The sequence below is a fragment of the Gossypium raimondii genome, chromosome 7 (assembly GCF_025698545.1).
Source record: "Gossypium raimondii isolate GPD5lz chromosome 7, ASM2569854v1, whole genome shotgun sequence".
Classification (NCBI taxonomy): domain Eukaryota; kingdom Viridiplantae; phylum Streptophyta; class Magnoliopsida; order Malvales; family Malvaceae; genus Gossypium; species Gossypium raimondii.
The window spans coordinates 37,197,622-37,215,955 of NC_068571.1; the positions used below are offsets into that span (position 1 = coordinate 37,197,622).

An 18,334-nucleotide genomic window follows, 5' to 3' on the forward strand; every position below is an offset into this window, starting at 1 on the left:
CTCTATCTCACTTCTTTTTTTAAAAAAATACTTTGTATTCTCATCTCTTTCCCTATAGTTTTCAAGTCACTGAATCCACACAATAAATTCACAAATTACAATACCTTTCCCTATTCCATTCGTACATTAAAGCAACAACAACAATTCACATTAATTATCCCTTTGCCTCTTTTGTTTAATTTTTTTTAATCTTAAAATTTGAATTTTCCTTTCAGTGTTTCATTCAAGATTCGTGGAAAGAACGTGCGAATTTTATATCTTCTTGTATGGATTGTATTTTTAAGGTTTTCAATATTGGATTCAGGTGTGATTGGATGTGATAATTTTTTTGAAATTAGGGTAAGTGATTGGGTTTTAAATCTAGTTGGGGACTTTGTTTCGATGTGAAAATTAGGGTCTAGATACAGAGAAGGGGGGAGGAGAAGATGATAATCAAACGAATGGTTGTCAAGAGATCCATTTTTTTTCTTTTGTTTTTTCATTGGAGTAGTTGATATTCATGTGATAATTGTTTGCTTTCAGATGAGTCTTTTGTTAAGAGATAGTGGATGTTTTATATTTCGTTCAAATTTGATTGCATTATTGATTCCCTTAGATTTGACTTTTTGTAGATGTGTATTTTTGTTTGGTTGATGAAAAAGTGCAGGAAACAAAATTTTATATATTTTTAAACTAAAAGTTAAGGTAATTCTGATACTTATAGTGTTTATAGTAACAGGGGAAAAGAAACTTGGGTTAGAAGAAGAGGAAGAAAGAAGAAAAAAAGGGGAACAGAAAAACAATTGGAGGGGGAACAAAAAAATTCAAAAGAAAAAAAAGTTTTTTTATTATAATTTTTTAAAATTATGACATCACCATGACCTCATTTATGTAACGTATTATAGTCTTATTTTACCACATGTCCTATACTTGACGGCGTTAGATATAGGTATCGATTTAATTGACCGGAACAAAATTCGAGTACCAATTTAGGATAAAGAAAACTATAAATATCAATCTAGTAGAAGGGAACAAACTTGGGTACTACTTTATATTTAACCCAAAAAAAAAAAAAAAAAAAACACTAAACAAATGAACCGTCTCGCGGGAAGCATGTCTGTTGGAATTTCATCTTCCACTGTCTCATTTCCACTCTAATAAAAGCTTCAGAACTCTTCTCCTTCTGCAGTCATTTCATTTCCTTCTCTCTTCAAAAAAAAAAAAAAAAGAAAAGAAAAGAATGTACAAGTCGAAGTTGCAGGAGCTGTGCCAGCAAAGGCGATGGGCATTGCCAAGGTACACCTCCATGAAAGATGGCCCTGATCATAATCCTTTTTTCAAAGCCTCGGTGTTTGTAAACAGCAAGTTGTTTAACTCCTCAGTCCCTTGCAAATCTTGTAAAGAAGCACAAAGCGACGCCGCTAAGTCCGCCTTCCTTTACTTCGGTTCTTCTTCCTATTCCCTTGCAGCCGCTGCTGGTAACCCAAATCCTGTTGAAGAGGTATCCTTATGTTCCTCTCATTATTTCACTGTCTAGATTAATAAAATGGGTAATCATATGTATTTATTTTATTTAAAATTTCTTTCTTTTACAGGTTGATTTGGGATTTTACAAGAATCTGTTGCAAGAATTAACTCAGAGAGAAGAATGGAGTTTACCAGAGTATAAGACAGAGAAATGTGGTGTGCCTCATAGGCCAATATTTTTTTCTAGTGTGGAAGTGGGAGGAGATATTTTTTATGGTAAAGGAGGGAAATTCAAGAAAGAAGCTGAGATCAACGCTGCTAAAGTTGCTTACACCAATCTAACCGAGCGTAAACTTTTTTATTAATTTAACTACTGATATTTATCAATGTTTTTTTAATGTTGCCCTGACCTTAATATGTTTGGTCCCTGACAAGGGTTTAATTTTGTCCAAAGTCCTTTATGTCGTTGACAATTTGTTTATCATGTTTCAGGTTTACAGGTTAGCAGCTCTGAGTTATGCTCGCCTCAACACTTGACAAGTGAACATCTTAAAGTTATGTCTACCTCGGTCTTGGTTACTTCTATGGAAAATGAAGAAAGTAAATATGGCACCTTCCATTATTATTCATTTTGGAACATGTTCTTTTTCCTACTCTATTAGCTAGCTCGAGCTCATATCTAATCAATCTTTGGCATTGTAGATGAAACAGGAGGAAAAGAGTTACCCAAATCCACAACCAGTAATGAAAACTCTGCTTCCTGCTCTAGATTTGTGGCTGTCTCACCCAAACAAGGCTCGTTATCTTCTTCAAATGTTACTATTAATGTCCTTAATCACTGATGTTATTTTGTGATACTTTTAGTGTGCTATGTTTACTTGTACTCATGTATCCGAGTGGATACGCATACTGTCCGATATAGGTATATATATTTCTTTTTTTTTCTTTAAAGTTTTTCACGTGTTTGGAGAGTTATTATAAGTTCATATACTTATAGCCATGTTCGAAAATGTGTCGGACAAAGATATTTAAGAAAAATAAAGAGTGGGAGCAGAATAGTTAAGAGTGAATACCAAGTATAGGCTAAGAAATTAGTTGCTACTTTCTTTCTGCCTTCAACAAATTATTCTTCCTATTTCAGGCATCCAAGGTGAACCTCTTAAATCTCTGTCTAGTGCAGACCTAACCACTGCTGTGGAAATTGAAGAAGACGCAGAAGAATGTAAATCTGCCACCTTCCTCCAATGTTCTATTCGTAGTTAGCTACACTTTGTTCATTTTTAAACCATCATTTTGTTGTGATGTGGCTTATTGTTGCCTGGTAGATGTGCAAGAAGCGAATACACAAGGGAAAGAAGGCTTAACGTGTAGTGAATCAACACGTGTTGACATTTCAGGTCTCTCAATTTCACACTCAAATATGGAGAAGGATACAGGGTTTACAAGTTATTTGCTCAATAACAGGTTCAGAGTTTATCGACGCTTCCCCGACATTGCATTTTCACAGGGCATCACTGTACTGCCTATCAGTGAGGATAAATGGGTGGCTGTAAGCTTGGAGTTTCCAAATGAAAGAGATGATTGATCCATCTGTTGGAGGTGCTTGTTACACATTAGCAGTATTTTCTGTCTTTTCTTTATAAACTTTCGTAAGTAATGATGATTTCAATGGCTTTATATTCATGAAGATACTTTTTTATCAAGTTTTGCAGTGTTTTTCGTCTTAAAGGATTTTTTAGTATAAAATTATTGATTCCCAGAATCATATAGCTTTAAAAGTTGGATTGAACCATCTCTTTCAAACAGAAACTTCAGAACTTTTCTTCCTTCTATTTCCTTTTCTTTATCTGGTGTCTTCTCATTGCTTGTTTGTTTTATTTTTATTTCTCGTATAATAAACATTAAGTTGGAATTATTAATAAAATTGAACAAAATGCGCTTTATTTCTTAAAATTCTTGAAAAATAAAAAGTGCAATAATGAGTATGGACATTGTCTAGGATTAGATTTGCCTAATAAAGGCTTGGTATTTAAGCAATCGAATTTGACTCACCTCTATTTCCTGGGATTCTATCTGTTGTACAGTATTCATTCACTTCTTTATTTTTGTTCCATCTATCTTTTGTTTTTTTCTTTTTTACAATGAGGACATTGTTTCACCTAAGTAGGGGTGTTCATTCGGTTAACCAACCTGAAATAACATTAACCGACCTTTCAAAATCTTTAACCGTTAACCGAACTGAAATTTTTTTCAAAAAAATTAACCGAACCGAAATTTTTTCGGTTAATTTGGTCGGTTAACCGAATTAACCGAAAATTATATGTTTTTTTTTGGTTAAAAATTAATCGAATTAACCGAATTACCCATTAACCGAATTACCCGAATTACCCGAATTAACCGAATTACCCGAATTAACCAAATTAACCAAATTGAATCACTACATAATTAAATTATTTTTAGACTTTTAGACTTTAGTTTTAGTCTTAGTTTTAAAATTTTATTTTTATTTATTAAATTATTTGTAATTTAATTTTATGATTGGGTTGGGTTGGGTAATTGGGTTTCGGTTAACCGACCGGTTTCGAACCGAATTAACCGTTAACCGAAAAATTAAAAAATAATTAACTGACCCCGACCGAAAAAATTCGGTTAACCGACCGATTAACCGAATTCGGTCGGTTAACCAAATTTTTTCGGTTTTACCCGAATTTTGCACACCCCTACACCTAAGTGGGGAGGACAAAGAATTAAAATTTCTTATTTTTCTAGGATCGCTAAAATTGCAAAAAAAAAATTGAGATTTTTGACGAAAATTAATTTTTTTCCATCAAGTTATGATTAAGTAAATTTTTGCTCGAAGATTTAATTTTTTGTCTAATTATGTTAGCCTTTGTGTATATAAAATTTCATTATCTCAATTATTTTTATGTTAGCTTAATTTTGACAAAAGTGCTAATCTTAATAAATTTATATAAATCAACCATGAAATTTTATTCCCTTATTAAAATTAGGTATGCATGAAGTTTTAAGCCTTTAGAATTGATTCAATAGCTTTCTTGAGGCGATATCCTAAGAGACATAGCATTTTAACAATGATTTAGGCAAATTTTGTTTGGATTGTTTGAGCCTTTTGAGCTTACCCTATTATAATTTATCCTTTGAAACCCACTTTTGAGCCGAATGACCTATTATTTTTAATCTTTACAATAAAACAAACCATCCCTTATTTGAAAAATTACTCATCTTGAATTTTCTCACCGAACTTCAAACTTAGCTTATTTTAGGATATTTTCTGTCTTTAAGTTTAGGGGAAAGGAGTATTGGGAACTTAAAATTCAAAGGGAGATTTTATGCTAGAAAAAAAAATCAATTGTTGTGAAAAAAAAGAGAGCATATGGTTCCAAAATTGAAAAACAAAGAATTGGGTAGTAAAAAGGGATGGTTGTGTAGTTTCGAAGACCTGAGGTAACCCGAGTTTAAGGGTATTTAGCCTAAAATGTCTATCTCTCTTTCATACCTTAAAACTTAGCCCCATTACAACCCCTCAAAAGACCTATTGATTTGAATTGATATGTCTGCTGCATTAATGGAGATAAATTGTTGAATTCAACATATGAAGGTATCATTTAGACCTAGGGATTGCTACTTAGCTAAATTAGGGAAATAAATTGGTTAGAAAAGATTGAATACACATTAATTAAGAGAAGGCATTTAGTTAATTTTTTTGTTAGCATGTTAATAATTGAAAATTCTTGAATGGTATATATATACTTAAGTTGCATAGTAGCAAAATTTCTATTTCTAGGAATAATTTCACTAAATGCATAACCATGGGACAAATTGATTTCTTGAAGTTTTTTCTTGTAAGTTAAGCATTACTCGGGACAAGCAATGAATTAAGTTTGGGGGTGTGGAAACTCAAAATTTTATAGACTTTTCAGTACTTTTTGACTTTTTTTTTGCAAATTTCGAGCTCTTTTTAGCATATTTTTGTAATTTTATTACAAAATATCTAAATTGGAAAAATTAGAAAGATTTATATTTTTTATTTTTTATGCTGAACTTACAAAATTTTGCCAATTTTCAGCAGTTTTATACAACAATAGAAAAACTAATCTTGGAGGCAACTTGAGAAGATCAAATTGCTAAAGCATCTTCCTAAAACATTTGTCACACAAGGATAGTTGATTATTTAATAGTCATGGGCATCCAAAAAGATTAGTTTTGGACCCCTACAATTCAATTAACCCAACTCTCAATTGGGATGATTAAATTGGACAGCTTGATGTAAAGAAAGAGTCCCATAATATTTAATTTGAAGAGGACTGATCCTCAAAGAGGGAAAGAAACCCAAATTGTCCCAAATTACTACCAAAATAAGCTATTAAGTTGATTTCAATAATTAAAAAACAACCCTTAAACTTCTCCTTATAATCGTTCCAATCCCTCCACTTTCCAAGCCTTCCAAATTTAAGCACCTAGCTAATTTTAGTAAAACAATCAACCCCTCTCTCCTCAATTCATGGCCTGCCACTTAAGGAAGAGAACCAAGGCTCTCCTATGCTATTTCTAGTCGTTTCATACTAGTATAAATAAGAACTTCATTTGCCTTTCAAAATCATCTCATTCATTCTTCATTCTCTTTTCATTTCCTCTCCACTTGAGTTCTCTTTTCTTCCTTTTTCATTCCCTATTTCTTCCTCTTGAAAAAGAGCTTTGCATGGTCGTGACAGTAGCCATATTTCAGCTATATTGAGGGAACTTTGGCTTAGTTGTGACGGCAAGATAGAAGAATTAAGGAATGAGCAAGCAGTTTATGCCTCGGGAAAGTCCAGAATCGGCTAGAGTTTCTTCTTCCCTTTTTATCTTTGTTTTTGTTCAATTCATAAACAAGATTTCAAATAAGTATTTTCTTTTCAATATAATCATGATTGTTTAAATTTGTTGGTGTTAGAATGATCTGATTTCCATAGTTTGCTTTATTCATGCAAGTAAAATCACGATTAAGTTTCTTATGCATGTTTAATGTGAAGAAACGTATGAATTAATTAATTAATATGAATAAGATTTTAATTAATTGACAAACTACTTGTATTGTATAATGTTTAATCATGTATAGATTAAATTTGTAATAATACTAAAACTATTATTACCTTACATAAAACTGTAACATGTTTTGCTTATGAAATTTTAAGTCTATTAAAGATAGAAATATGTAAGATAGGTTTAATAATTGATTAAGTTAAATATTTTAGTAAATTTGATTAGGGTTAATAAATGATCAATTTAGCCACAAAATCTCCGTAACATCTTTAAACAATATGAATAATTCTAAAATAGGAAGGATGATTGTTCTAACACAAGCATGCCATTGTGATAAACTCTTAAGACTTGCATAATTTTTGTGTTCATTTAAATTACATACTTAGATAATTTTTAGCTTATTAAATTATTTAGTTAATTCACTTTTTTAATTGCACTACACTTTCAACCTATATTATTTTTCCATCACCAATTTGTTTAAGTTCTAATATTTTCACAAAGAAGTGCTTAACAGTCCCTGTCGAGACGATACTCGATATTTATCGCTTTATTACTTGTCACGATTGTGTACACTTGCATAATTTTTTCATTCCAGTGTCACATAAAACCAACTTTGCCAATAAGCCAGCAAGGTCACAAATAAACATTCACAGTTGCAAAATACCATTTTCCAAAATACAGGCTGATGATTTTCAACTGGTGGCAACTAACAGAAGTCCTAACACCCTAATAATTTCATGTTACACCAAGATAAGAGAAGGCTCACAATAGGCCGCTAATTTGGCTAATTCCCTGCTACTATAACGTCCAACCTAAGAACCTAAAAATTAGAAGAAAATAACTAGGTAAGTTCATTAGAACTTAGTGAGTTCTTGAGAAGTATAATTCCACAATAAGGACTATCAAACATTAAGAGATCAAGACTTAAACTGAAAAAATAGTACGCCATATCTGGCAGATACAATTTTCTCTCTATCCGAAGTATCCACTGACAAATACTCTCGCAATTAGACGCAACCTATTAGCGGACACTATCTGTTGAGCACAACTGCTCTGTGTGTATGCCACTTTCACAGATTACCCTTTTATAATAGTTAAACATATTTTTTACACTTCATGCAACGTGACCTCTTTGTTTTACACAAATGCACCATTTTTTTCCCACATACTCCCTTTCTTATGTTAGCTTCTAATTCTAGTTCCAAAGAACAGGCTTCTAATTCTAGTTCCAAAGAACCATTTTTCCTGTATCTTCATATCGCTCATCAGAGCTATTTACCAGTCATAACCTTCATACCCCCCATGATCCCTCCTTTTATTTTGAACACATTACTGTTCCCCGCCAAGGCTGAGTTTTCACCAGTCACGGTTTGCACCAGAGTTCCGGAGGCAAAACATAATATCCTTTTGTTTTTTTCATCATTATACGTAACAACCCTCTGATACCTCCTTACACCATTTTGGATACGAAACTTGTACACCAAAGAAGGAGTATTTATACCATGCACATACATGACTTTTATTTTGTTTCATTGTCTTTACCCTTACATGCATCGACTCCCTAGACACGAGAATCAGAACCAAATGTTAAAGCCACTTACCTAGTTATACAGTGAGGAATGTTTAACAAAATAACGCAAATAACATACTCAAGATACGAAGGAACTCACCAGAAATCTTCACTCAGAGCTTTTTCTACTTTATAGGTTCTTTCCCTTCGGCATTAATTCTTGATGACCAGCTTCTTCTCACTGAGCTTTAACTAGCAAACTGGTGATCAACATCCTCTCACAAGGTGCTTCAAAATGTGACATGCCTAAACTGGTGTGATAATTATTGTTTTACGCAAACTTTGCCAAAGGCAGGTACTTCTCCCAGTTCATCCAAAGTCCATCACACAACTTCTAAGCATATCTTCCAATACTTGGATCACCCTTTTTGATTGTCTATCAGTTTGATGATGGAAGGCAGTGTTGAACCAAATCTTGGTTCCAAAAGATATCTGCAACTGCTTTCAGAACCTTGATGTGAATTTGGGGCCATGGTCAAATACAGTTGATGAAGGACTACCATGGAGGCGAACTATCTCTGAAATGTACAACTCCACCAGTTTTTCCAATAAGTAGTGTGTACGCACTACTACAACGTGTGTTGACTTTGTTAACCCGTCAATGATTGCCCATACAAAATTCTTATTTGATGTACTAAGGGGAAACCTTAAAATAAAAATCCATCTTGATCTTGTCCCATTTCCATTCTGGAATCTCAAGTGAGCACAACTTTCCAGAGGGAACCTGATGTTTAACCTTAACTCTCTGACAAGTTAAACAGTTCATTATAAATTCTGATATCTCCTTTTTCATCCACAACCACTAAAATAAGCTCCACAAATCTCAACACATCTTTACACTCCCTGGGTGAAGTGAAAAAGGTTATTGGTGTACCTCTTTCATGATTTTCTACCTCAAATTTTCCTCATCGGGAACATATAACCTTCCCATAAAACGTAGTTTTCCCTCATTTCTCAGGCTGAAATTCCTTGCATTTCCAGACTTTATACGTTCCTTTATCTCATTATACTGTGCATCCTTGAGTTGGGACTCCAATATTTGGGAAAAGAAAATAGGTCGTGCCCTTAACTCGGCGAGAAGTGACCCAACATTTGCCAGACATACTCTTGCTCTCAGGGAAGCCAGAGTTGCAACAATCTCTCTACTTAACGCATCAGTCACCCAATTTTCTTTTCCCGAATGGTACTTAATGGTTAAGTATTAATCCTTTAACAACTTTATCTATAATCGTTGGCATAGGTTCAACTCCTTTTGAGTGAATAGATACTTCAAGCTTTGTGGTTTGAAAATATACGACACTTCTCCTAACACCACAACGGCCAGTTCCAAATCATGAGTTGGGTAATTTTTCTCATGACAGATAGCTAATCACCTTTCCTTTCTACATGAGCACACACCCCAATCCATTCAAAGATGCATCTGTGAATATCACGTATTTTATTCTCGATTTTGGTTGAATCAACACTGGGGCTTCAATTAATGTCTTCTTTAGTTCATCGAAATTGTGTTGACACTCTTTAGACTAATAAAACTTCTCATCTTTTCTCAGTAACCACATCAATGCTGTCGCAATCATGAAAAACCCCTTTATGAACCTTTTGTAGTACCCTACCAAACCAAGGAAATTGCACACCTCTGTAACCCTCTTCAACGGATTCTATTCTAGTACAACCCGAATCTTCTCAGGATCTACCTTCAACCAAAGTGAACTTCCTTCAACCAAAACTCACACTTGTTGAACTTGGCGTACAATTTATTTTCTTAGAGAATATTCAAAACTATCCACAATTGTTCCTCATGATCTGCCTCACTCTTTGAATAAACCAGAATGTCATCGATGAATACAACCACACAACGATCGAGGTAGGGCTAGAATACTCCATTCATCAAATCCATGAACACTGCTATCACTAGGAATTCATAATGCCCATAGTAAGTGCGAAATGCAGTCTTAGGAATATCATCCCCTTTAATCTTGACTTGATAATAACCCGATCATAGATCAATATTTGAGAACACTCTAGCTCTACTTAATTGATCAAACAAGTCTTCAATCTTGGGCAACGGATACATATTCTTAATGGTCACCTTCTTCAACTATCTATAATCAATACACAATCGGAAGGTCCCATCCTTATTCTTAACAAACAATATTGGCGCACCTCAAGGCGAAACACTTGGTTCAATAAACCCCTTATCTAATAGTTCTAGCAGCTAAGCTTTCAACTTATTCAATTCTACTAGCGTCATTCTATACAGCGCACTTGATATAAGAACAGTCCCCAACGTTACATCAATAGATAACTTCACATCTCTATTTGGCGGTATCCCTGGTAATTCTTCTAGAAAGACATCTAGAAACTCATTCACAACTGGTACTTGCCTGAAGTCTTCCCTTACCATTTTAGAGTCTAAGATATACTCCAAATAAACATCTCCACCTTTTGCAATCATTTTCTGAGCTGTAACGGCTGAGACTAAATTTTTTTTGACATCACACTTCACCTTTGAAACGAACACGTTGTTGCCATTGACAGATAGTAACCATACACCTCTGGACTTGCACTCAACTACTGCACTATGTCTTGTCAGCCAATTCAATCCCAGTATGGCATCAATCATATGGAAACTCAGTAGCATTATGTTCGCTAAAAATACACGTTTGCCAAAACTCAAAGAACAGTCCTTTACCACCCTGTTTACCAAAATACTCTGACTAAGTGGATTGGTAACTATCATGCTAGCCTCAGTGGGGACAACTCTAAGACTCTTCCCAACCACAAACTTATCACAAATGTAAGAATGAGTAGACCCAAGGTCTATCAGTGCATGTATGTTGGTGAACTTAGTAAAAAATTAGAATACATATGACGTGCCATTAGGGTCAATTTACTTTTATAATTTTTAACACAATCTCATAGTGTCATATCATTAAAATTTTATAATTTTTAACTCCAGGACTAAATTATACTTACTTGTCAAGTACAAGTATCAAAGTGAACAAAAAAAATACAAATATAAAAGTCAACTTGATTATCAAATTGAGAAAACAAAAACTATATTATCCATGACCCTGTTAAACTTGATAGGATGAACCCTAATTGAATTATACACAAAGATATCACTAGAGGTGTTCATGGGCCGGGCGAACCGTTTGGGTAAAAATATAGGCCTGAAATATGGGTTTTGGCAAAAACGAGGCCCGTTTGGAAAACGGGCCGGGCCTTGGGCACCACCTTTTTGGCCCAGGCCGACCCGAATATATAATAAATATATATTTTTAATTTTTTAATTTTCAAAATATTTTTAAAATACTTTTTTTTATTTTTTTATTTTTAAAATAATTTTTTGGTGTTTATTAAAAAAATGGGTCGGGCTTAGAATTTTTTCCCGGGCCGGGCCTAGACAAAATTTCAAACCCATATTTCGAGCCGGGCCAGGCCCTAGCCTAGGACACATGTCGAAATTTTTTTGGGCCCGACCCGAACTCGGCCCAGCCCGGCCCATGAACACCTCTAGATATCACATACAAATTCCTAATACACTAATTTTAATACTATTTTACATGTCTTTTCTTTCACAAGAATTTGTTTTATATGAATTTTAAATTGTATTTTCCACCTTTTTTTGTAAGAAAGATATTATGCAAGAGTTGATGTATTTTGGAGGATGTGTGGTCCATATACGTGGGTAAGTTACAACATTCATTAGCCTATAAAATCCATTAGCTTTTTTATTCTAGCTCATACAAATCATATTCCCCCATAAACCCATAAAAAACAATATATTAAATGACGTAATCAAGGGATATTTATTGAGAAATGATTCAAACCATGTAATTTGGAGGATGTGTGGTCCATATATGTGGGTAAGTTACAACATTCATTAGCCTTTTTATTCTAGCTGACACAAATCATATTCCCATCCTAAAAAGCTGAATATGATTTGTGGTCCATATATTGTTTTTCATGTGAAGGGGTTCGTACTTTAATCCATCAACTCTTGCATAATATATTTCTTACAAAAAACGTGGAAAATACAATTTAAAATTCATATAAAACAAATTCTTGTGAAAGAAAAGACATGTAAAATAGTATAAAAATTAGTGTATTAGGAATTTGTATGTGATATCTTTGGGGTTCATCTTATCAGGTTTAACGGGGTCGTGGATAATATAGTTTTTGTTTTCTCAATTTGATAATCAAATTGACTTTTATATTTGTATTTTTTGTTCACTTTGATACTTGTACTTGACAAGTAAGTATATTTTAGTCCTGAATTTAAAATTATAAAAGTTTAATGACATGACACTATGAGATTATGTTAAATTCAGTGTTTTAATAAAAGTAAGTATATTTTAGCACTTGACATGTGTGTTGGTGAACTTAGTAAAAATATTTTTCAAAAAGTATGTTTCTTAAGATGCATTTTTGTCCATTTACTGAAAATAGTCCATTTTTAAAATAATCAGAACTTTAATCTATATCTTTATTTTTTTCTTGAAATCCACGGGAACCCTTATTTTTGCCTAAAGTGTATCCAATAAATCAACCTTTGTCTCGACTCCAGTTGTCTGCGTAAAAAATGTGACTATTTGATAATTTTGCAAGCAAATTATATAATTACTCATTCACTTATTAGTTTATTTTTAATCAATTTTGTTTTAGTCACTTTCCGTTAAATAAAAGATTATGGCGTGGTCTTTTCTTAAATTGATATAATAACATATTTAATCATTAATTATTACAATCTAATCCTACTTCTAATGATGCAATAAATTTAACCCTTCATAATTGTTATTTAGAAATCAAAGACTAAACCCAGATTTTAAACCTCATTAAAATAGCAATGGATAGTTTCATTGATTAAAAGCTTCATTTTAGATTAGCATCGTCGAATTTGCTTTCCACCATTTTCTCTTCTTTTTTTACTTCAAAGCAGCAAACAATTTCAGCTTATATGGAAATACATTTACCATCTTTATAGTAGAAACATGGTTCTATATTTTCTTTTCGTTTTATATAATCCAAAGCTAAACTCAGATTTGGAGTAATGCATTCAAGAGTATCTCAACACTGAACCAATTCATATTCATAGACTGTTAATTTGATAACTATTTCTTTTAGGACAACATAAACATGGTTCTATATTTTCTTTTGCTTTCAATTCATAATTACAAGACAACTATTTCAGTTCACAAAATTTTATTTAAATTATTTCTTGTTTGGATAAATTTATAATGAAGATGTGTTTGAGGATTAAATTGATAGAATTTACAAATATAGGGGTTAAATTTGTTGGATTATTTAAAATTACCACTAAATTGATATAAGTGTTAATGACTAAATATGTTGTTGTACCAATTTAAAAAGGCCACGTCATCTTTCCTTTGATAATTTAACGGGATTTAAAACATTAATGATGAGATTGAAAATTTTTGTAATTTAGTGACCAAAATAAAAATACAGTACTAGTTAGATGATTAATAATATAGTTTACTCATTAAATATGTGGAAGTATTGAGTTGCTTACTCCTACTTGACGTGGTGATAAGTTTTTGTTGTAAAATGTCAAGGGGAGATTACTTGAAGTGGTGATGAGTTTTTGTTGTAAAATGTCAAAGGGAGATTACTTGACGTGGTGATAAGTTTTTGTTCTATAAAATGTGAAGGGGATCAGAAAGTTAATGCTAGTTAAAACTACTAGCTACAACTCTAATTGCATTTGAGGAAAAAGTTGATAAAATATTATAATTTACCATTTCTGGTTGGCATATTTTTAATAAATTAATTTTGAATATTGAAGATTAGTAGCAGCTCATTGGAGAAGGTTTCATGTGCAACACATACAAATAATGATTTTAATGGATTGTATCTTAAAATATCTTTTATTACATATGACTTGTTTAGATTTAATGTGCAATTAAAAATTATTATTAAGTTCAAATTTGGTAAGAAAATTAAACTAAGTCAATCAATTTATGTCTAAACTTTTAGGGCAAAGTTTTGGAGAGTGTGTGGTCTACATTAAAGTATGTGAGTGAGTTGAATATAAATAGTAAATTGTTGGTAATCGATTACTCTCTAGATAATGTCATACAAATGTATCTACTTGCAATTGAACAAATAATTACTAGGCAAAAACCAACAAACTTAACGATTTAATAATCAAAATATATTTTTCATAAAAAATAACAACATAATTAAAGAAAATCATGCGAGGTTTTAAAATTCGGTAAACCTCTTTGAATTTGGACTAATTAGAGAAATAAAATAAACTAATTATCATGTGTGGGCAACTCAATAACACCTACATCGTCTGCTCCGACTCGAATTGTTCTTCAATGCTGGTTTGCTGAAATACATAAGCTCTGCCTTTACCACAAAATGAAATGTTTGAATTTAGAAGAGAAAACGTAGAGATATTGTTAGAGTTGTGTGACTCAAATTCTAAGAGATTGCTTGCAAGTCAAGTTAAACAAAATATATTTTCTTTCTAGAAGATTTATTATTCATTAGTATAATATATTTAGCATTTATTAGTATAGTTTATTGAACTTACTAATTTAGCCTATAAATAGGTTTTTTTACAACCTTAGAAAATACATCTATTAGAGATTAGAACTCATAACACATTTAGAGAATTTTGTGTTTACGTTTTGAGGGTTCTTTGTTTTCGGGGTTTAGTTTTTATCTCCATCTTTTGTACTCTTCGTTCTTTTTCTATTATAGCAAAATTATCTTTGCCCCTGGTTTTTTTTATCCTCTTTGGAGTGGTTTTTCCACGATAAATTTGTGTGTTCAATTTCTCAATCTATTTCGCTAATTTTTTTTTTACTTGTTGCTTAATCGGGTTGGTCCTAACAAGTGGTGTTAGAGCTAGTTCAATTTTCATATATCAACCCGTTCAAAGTGACAAAAATAATGTTTGAAATTGAGAAGTTCGATGGTGAGACAAATTTCAATCTATGACAAGTTTGAACGATGGCAATTCTAGTTCAAACAGGCTTGAAAAAGGTTGTTACCGGGAAAAAGGCTGAGAATCTAAATCAAACAGAATGGGAAGAGCTTGATGAAAAGGCCTTGTATGCAATCCAGTTGTGCCTCACGAATACGGTATTGTAGGAGGTATTGATGGAGAAGACCTTATTTGCCTTGTGAAAAAGGTTAGAAACTCTTTATGTGACTAAGTTTCTGGCTAACCATTTAGTGTTGAAACAACGTCTATTTATGTTTCGCATGAACGAAGATGAGCTTCTTAGAGATCACATCAATCAATTCATTACTCTTTTAAATGATTTAAAGAACGTTGAGGTTCACATCGACGATGAAGATCAGGCTATGCTATTATTGTGCTCTTTAACCCATTCATACAAGTCTTTCAGGGAGACCCTAATTTATAGTAGAGACAAACTCTCGTTCGAATATATGAAGGGTCATTTGTTGAGTAGAGACAAACTCGACAATGAGTCTGGTTTGGATAGCAAGGCAGATAGGCAAGCTTCCGTTTTGGTAGCATCAACGAAACGAGACAAAATGTGTCGCTATTGTAAAAAGTTAGGTCACATCAAAGTAAATTGTTATAAACTGCGAAATAAAAGAGCTGCTGAGAGTAACAAGGAAGATGTAGCTGGTGCTAATTTGGCCGATAAAAGCAGTGATAATTTCTTGTTAGTGTCAATGAGCGATAACTCCAAGCTCACGTCTGAATGGATCCTAGATTCAGGACTTTTTTTCCACATGTGTCCCAATAGAGAATGGTTCTCCACATACAGTTCAGTTGAAGGTGGAGTTGTGCGCATGGGAAACGATTCATCTAGTAAGGTAATTGGTATTGGTACTGTTAAAATTAGGATACACGATGGGACGATTAGGATACTCTCAGATGTCAGGTATGTACCTGATTTACGGAAGAATCTGATCTCCTTGAGTATTTTAGACTTGAAAGGATGCAGAATCAACATCGAGTCGATTGACACTAAAGTATCTTGTAGAGCTCTCGTTTTGTTAAAAGGTAAAAAATCGACAGTCTTTATATTCTAGAAGGTTCTACAATAACCGGTGAAATCAGACATCCCTCGTCCGTTACAGAGTCAAAGTCAAATCGTTTGGTGCGGAGGCAACTTGGTCATAGGAAGGAAAAATGTATGACCGTTTCATTGAAGAGAGGTTCTCTTTTGGATGCAGGTTTTGAAAAGTTAGGGCATTGTGTTCGTGAAAATCAGACCCGGGTTAGTTTTGATCTAACAATGCACAAGTCGAAGGCTCTAGTCTTCCAGCTTCTAAGCATAGATTCGACTCAGTTAATTCCCTGCATAGTTTAAGATAGGCCCATGGCGGGCTTTGAAAAAGATGGAATTGTAAGAATTCGTGTCAAGGTGGAGATTGTTAGAGTTGTGTGACCCAAATTCTAAGATATTTCTTACAAGTCAAGTTAAACAAAATATATTTTCTTTCTAGAAGATTTAGTATTCATTAGTATAATATATTTAGCATTTATTAGCATAGTTTATTTGACTTACTAATTTACCCTATAAATAGGTTCTTTTACAACCTTAGAAAATACATCCATTAGATATTAAAACTCATAACACATTTAGAGAATTTTGTGTTTACGTTTTGAGGGTTCTTTGTTTTCAGGTTTTCGAGGTTTAAGTTTTATTTCCATATTTTGTACTCTTCGTTCTTTTGTCGTTATAGTAAAACTATCTTTGCCCGTGGTTTTTTATCCTCTTTGGAGGGGTTTTTCCACGTTAAATTTGTGTGTTCAATTTCTCAATCTATTCCACTATTTTTTTTTACTTGTTGCTTAATCGGTCGATCCTAATAGATATAAAATTATAGTAATAAAAACTACTTTTTTAAATAAATTTATTACTGGTTTAAAATTCTTAAAAAATATTTGTTAAATATAATATTATAACATTGCAAACCGAAAAAAATATTTGGACATTAATTTAAATTAATTAATAGATTAATAATAAATTTTAATTTAATTAAGTGATAATATTAAATGATTATTTTATCTCTAATTAATTATATTAATGTTAGATAAATAATAAATAAATGAGTTCAAACATTTATGGATCACTTCAAATGAAGAGCTTACATTTTATAACAACTCACTTTTACCCAAGTGACTAGTATTATAAAAGGGATCACCTCTAAACCACTTTTTGGAAGTTCAAAAATCCAAAAGTTCTCTGAAAGGAATATTTAATACTCAAAATCCTATCCAAAATCTAAAGAACTTGAAGAAGAAATATAAGAACTTGAAGAAATCTTGAAAAACACCATATTAGTTCCAAAGAAAGTCATCTTTTAATCTTGTTGATCTTCTTCAATTGAAGAAAAGAGATCAAAACCGTTTTCCCAAGAAAGGTCAACCTGTTTTTGAAGAAAAGTGCCTTACGATCTTGTTCCGCCGACAAAAAATGGTTAAACTTGTTTTTCAAGATCAAGTCTAGAAAGCCCTTGAAGAAGAATCATCTATTCAACGTTAAAGTCTAGACAACCCTTAGATCAAAACTCTCCCCAATTTAGTTGCGTCAACACAAAGAAGATAAAATTCATTATTCAAGATCAACTCTAAAGGATCCTTAAAGTGGAATCATATCTAAGATCAAATCCTAACAACCCTTGGATCCAAACTCTCTCGAAACTTGTTTACAAGATCAAGTATTAACGACCCTTGAAGCGAACATCATTAATTCAAAATCAAGTTTCAAAGACCCTTGTGTAACACCCCATACCCAACCCGATCGCTTGATCCAAACTACAATGTGCTACCCATAAGACTTGAAAGTATTAACACATTGATTAATTAAAGTCCACACATTTAATAAGCTATCATTTTTGTTTTAATGCAATTAGAATCACAATGATTGCCTACACTTCTAACCACGTCTGCTTAGGTTTCATAACATGTAGTAGAATATAAGCTAATTGGTTAATTGTACGATGTACATGAATTTACTTCCAGTTATAAAACTTAATTTTAAGATGCAAAATATTTTATGAGGAAATCATAAACATGCTAAAATTAAGCTTAAGCTGAAAATATCATTCTACATACAACTAGATTCTGATTGAATTAAGACTTAAGGTTCCACCTTTAGGTCGTCCCTCTATGTACACATTACGAACAAGTGGCAAAATTTCATTTGCTCGACGAATTCTAGCCTAGTCCCTCATTGAACTCTGAAATACTTCATTTTTAACATGCAATACATGTCAACATGAATGTAAGTCCATAAAAACTTAGTGAGTCCTTGT

The 18,334-nt window shown here is 32.6% G+C and overlaps 1 protein-coding gene across 2 annotated transcripts; it reads left to right on the forward strand.

Annotated features, from left to right (window-relative positions):
- Positions 1–1,041: 1,041 nt before the first annotated feature.
- On the forward strand, positions 1,042–3,149 carry LOC105793295 (double-stranded RNA-binding protein 2). 2 transcript variants are annotated; one of them, XM_052633265.1, is made up of 7 exons: positions 1,042–1,480; positions 1,575–1,794; positions 1,939–2,046; positions 2,149–2,241; positions 2,588–2,668; positions 2,772–2,843; positions 2,911–3,149. In XM_052633265.1, the coding sequence occupies exons 1-7, from the start codon at positions 1,220–1,222 to the stop codon at positions 2,997–2,999; spliced, it is 924 nt and encodes a 307-aa protein (XP_052489225.1). In that variant the 5' UTR covers positions 1,042–1,219; the 3' UTR covers positions 3,000–3,149. The 2 variants fall into 2 exon arrangements, with proteins under 2 accessions (XP_052489225.1, XP_012477679.1); XM_012622225.2 differs by having other exon boundaries at positions 1,045–1,480; positions 2,772–3,149.
- Positions 3,150–18,334: the final 15,185 nt, after the last annotated feature.

Bases quoted from the DNA above. Each gene is read 5' to 3' on its own strand.
- LOC105793295 (XM_012622225.2), top strand. From the start codon at position 1,220: ATGTACAAGTCGAAGTTGCAGGAGCTGTGCCAGCAAAGGCGATGGGCA. The intron at 1,481-1,574 runs GTATCCTTATGT...TTTCTTTTACAG, and splicing joins ACCCAAATCCTGTTGAAGAG to GTTGATTTGGGATTTTACAA. The intron at 2,242-2,587 runs GCTCGTTATCTT...TTCCTATTTCAG, and splicing joins GGCTGTCTCACCCAAACAAG to GCATCCAAGGTGAACCTCTT.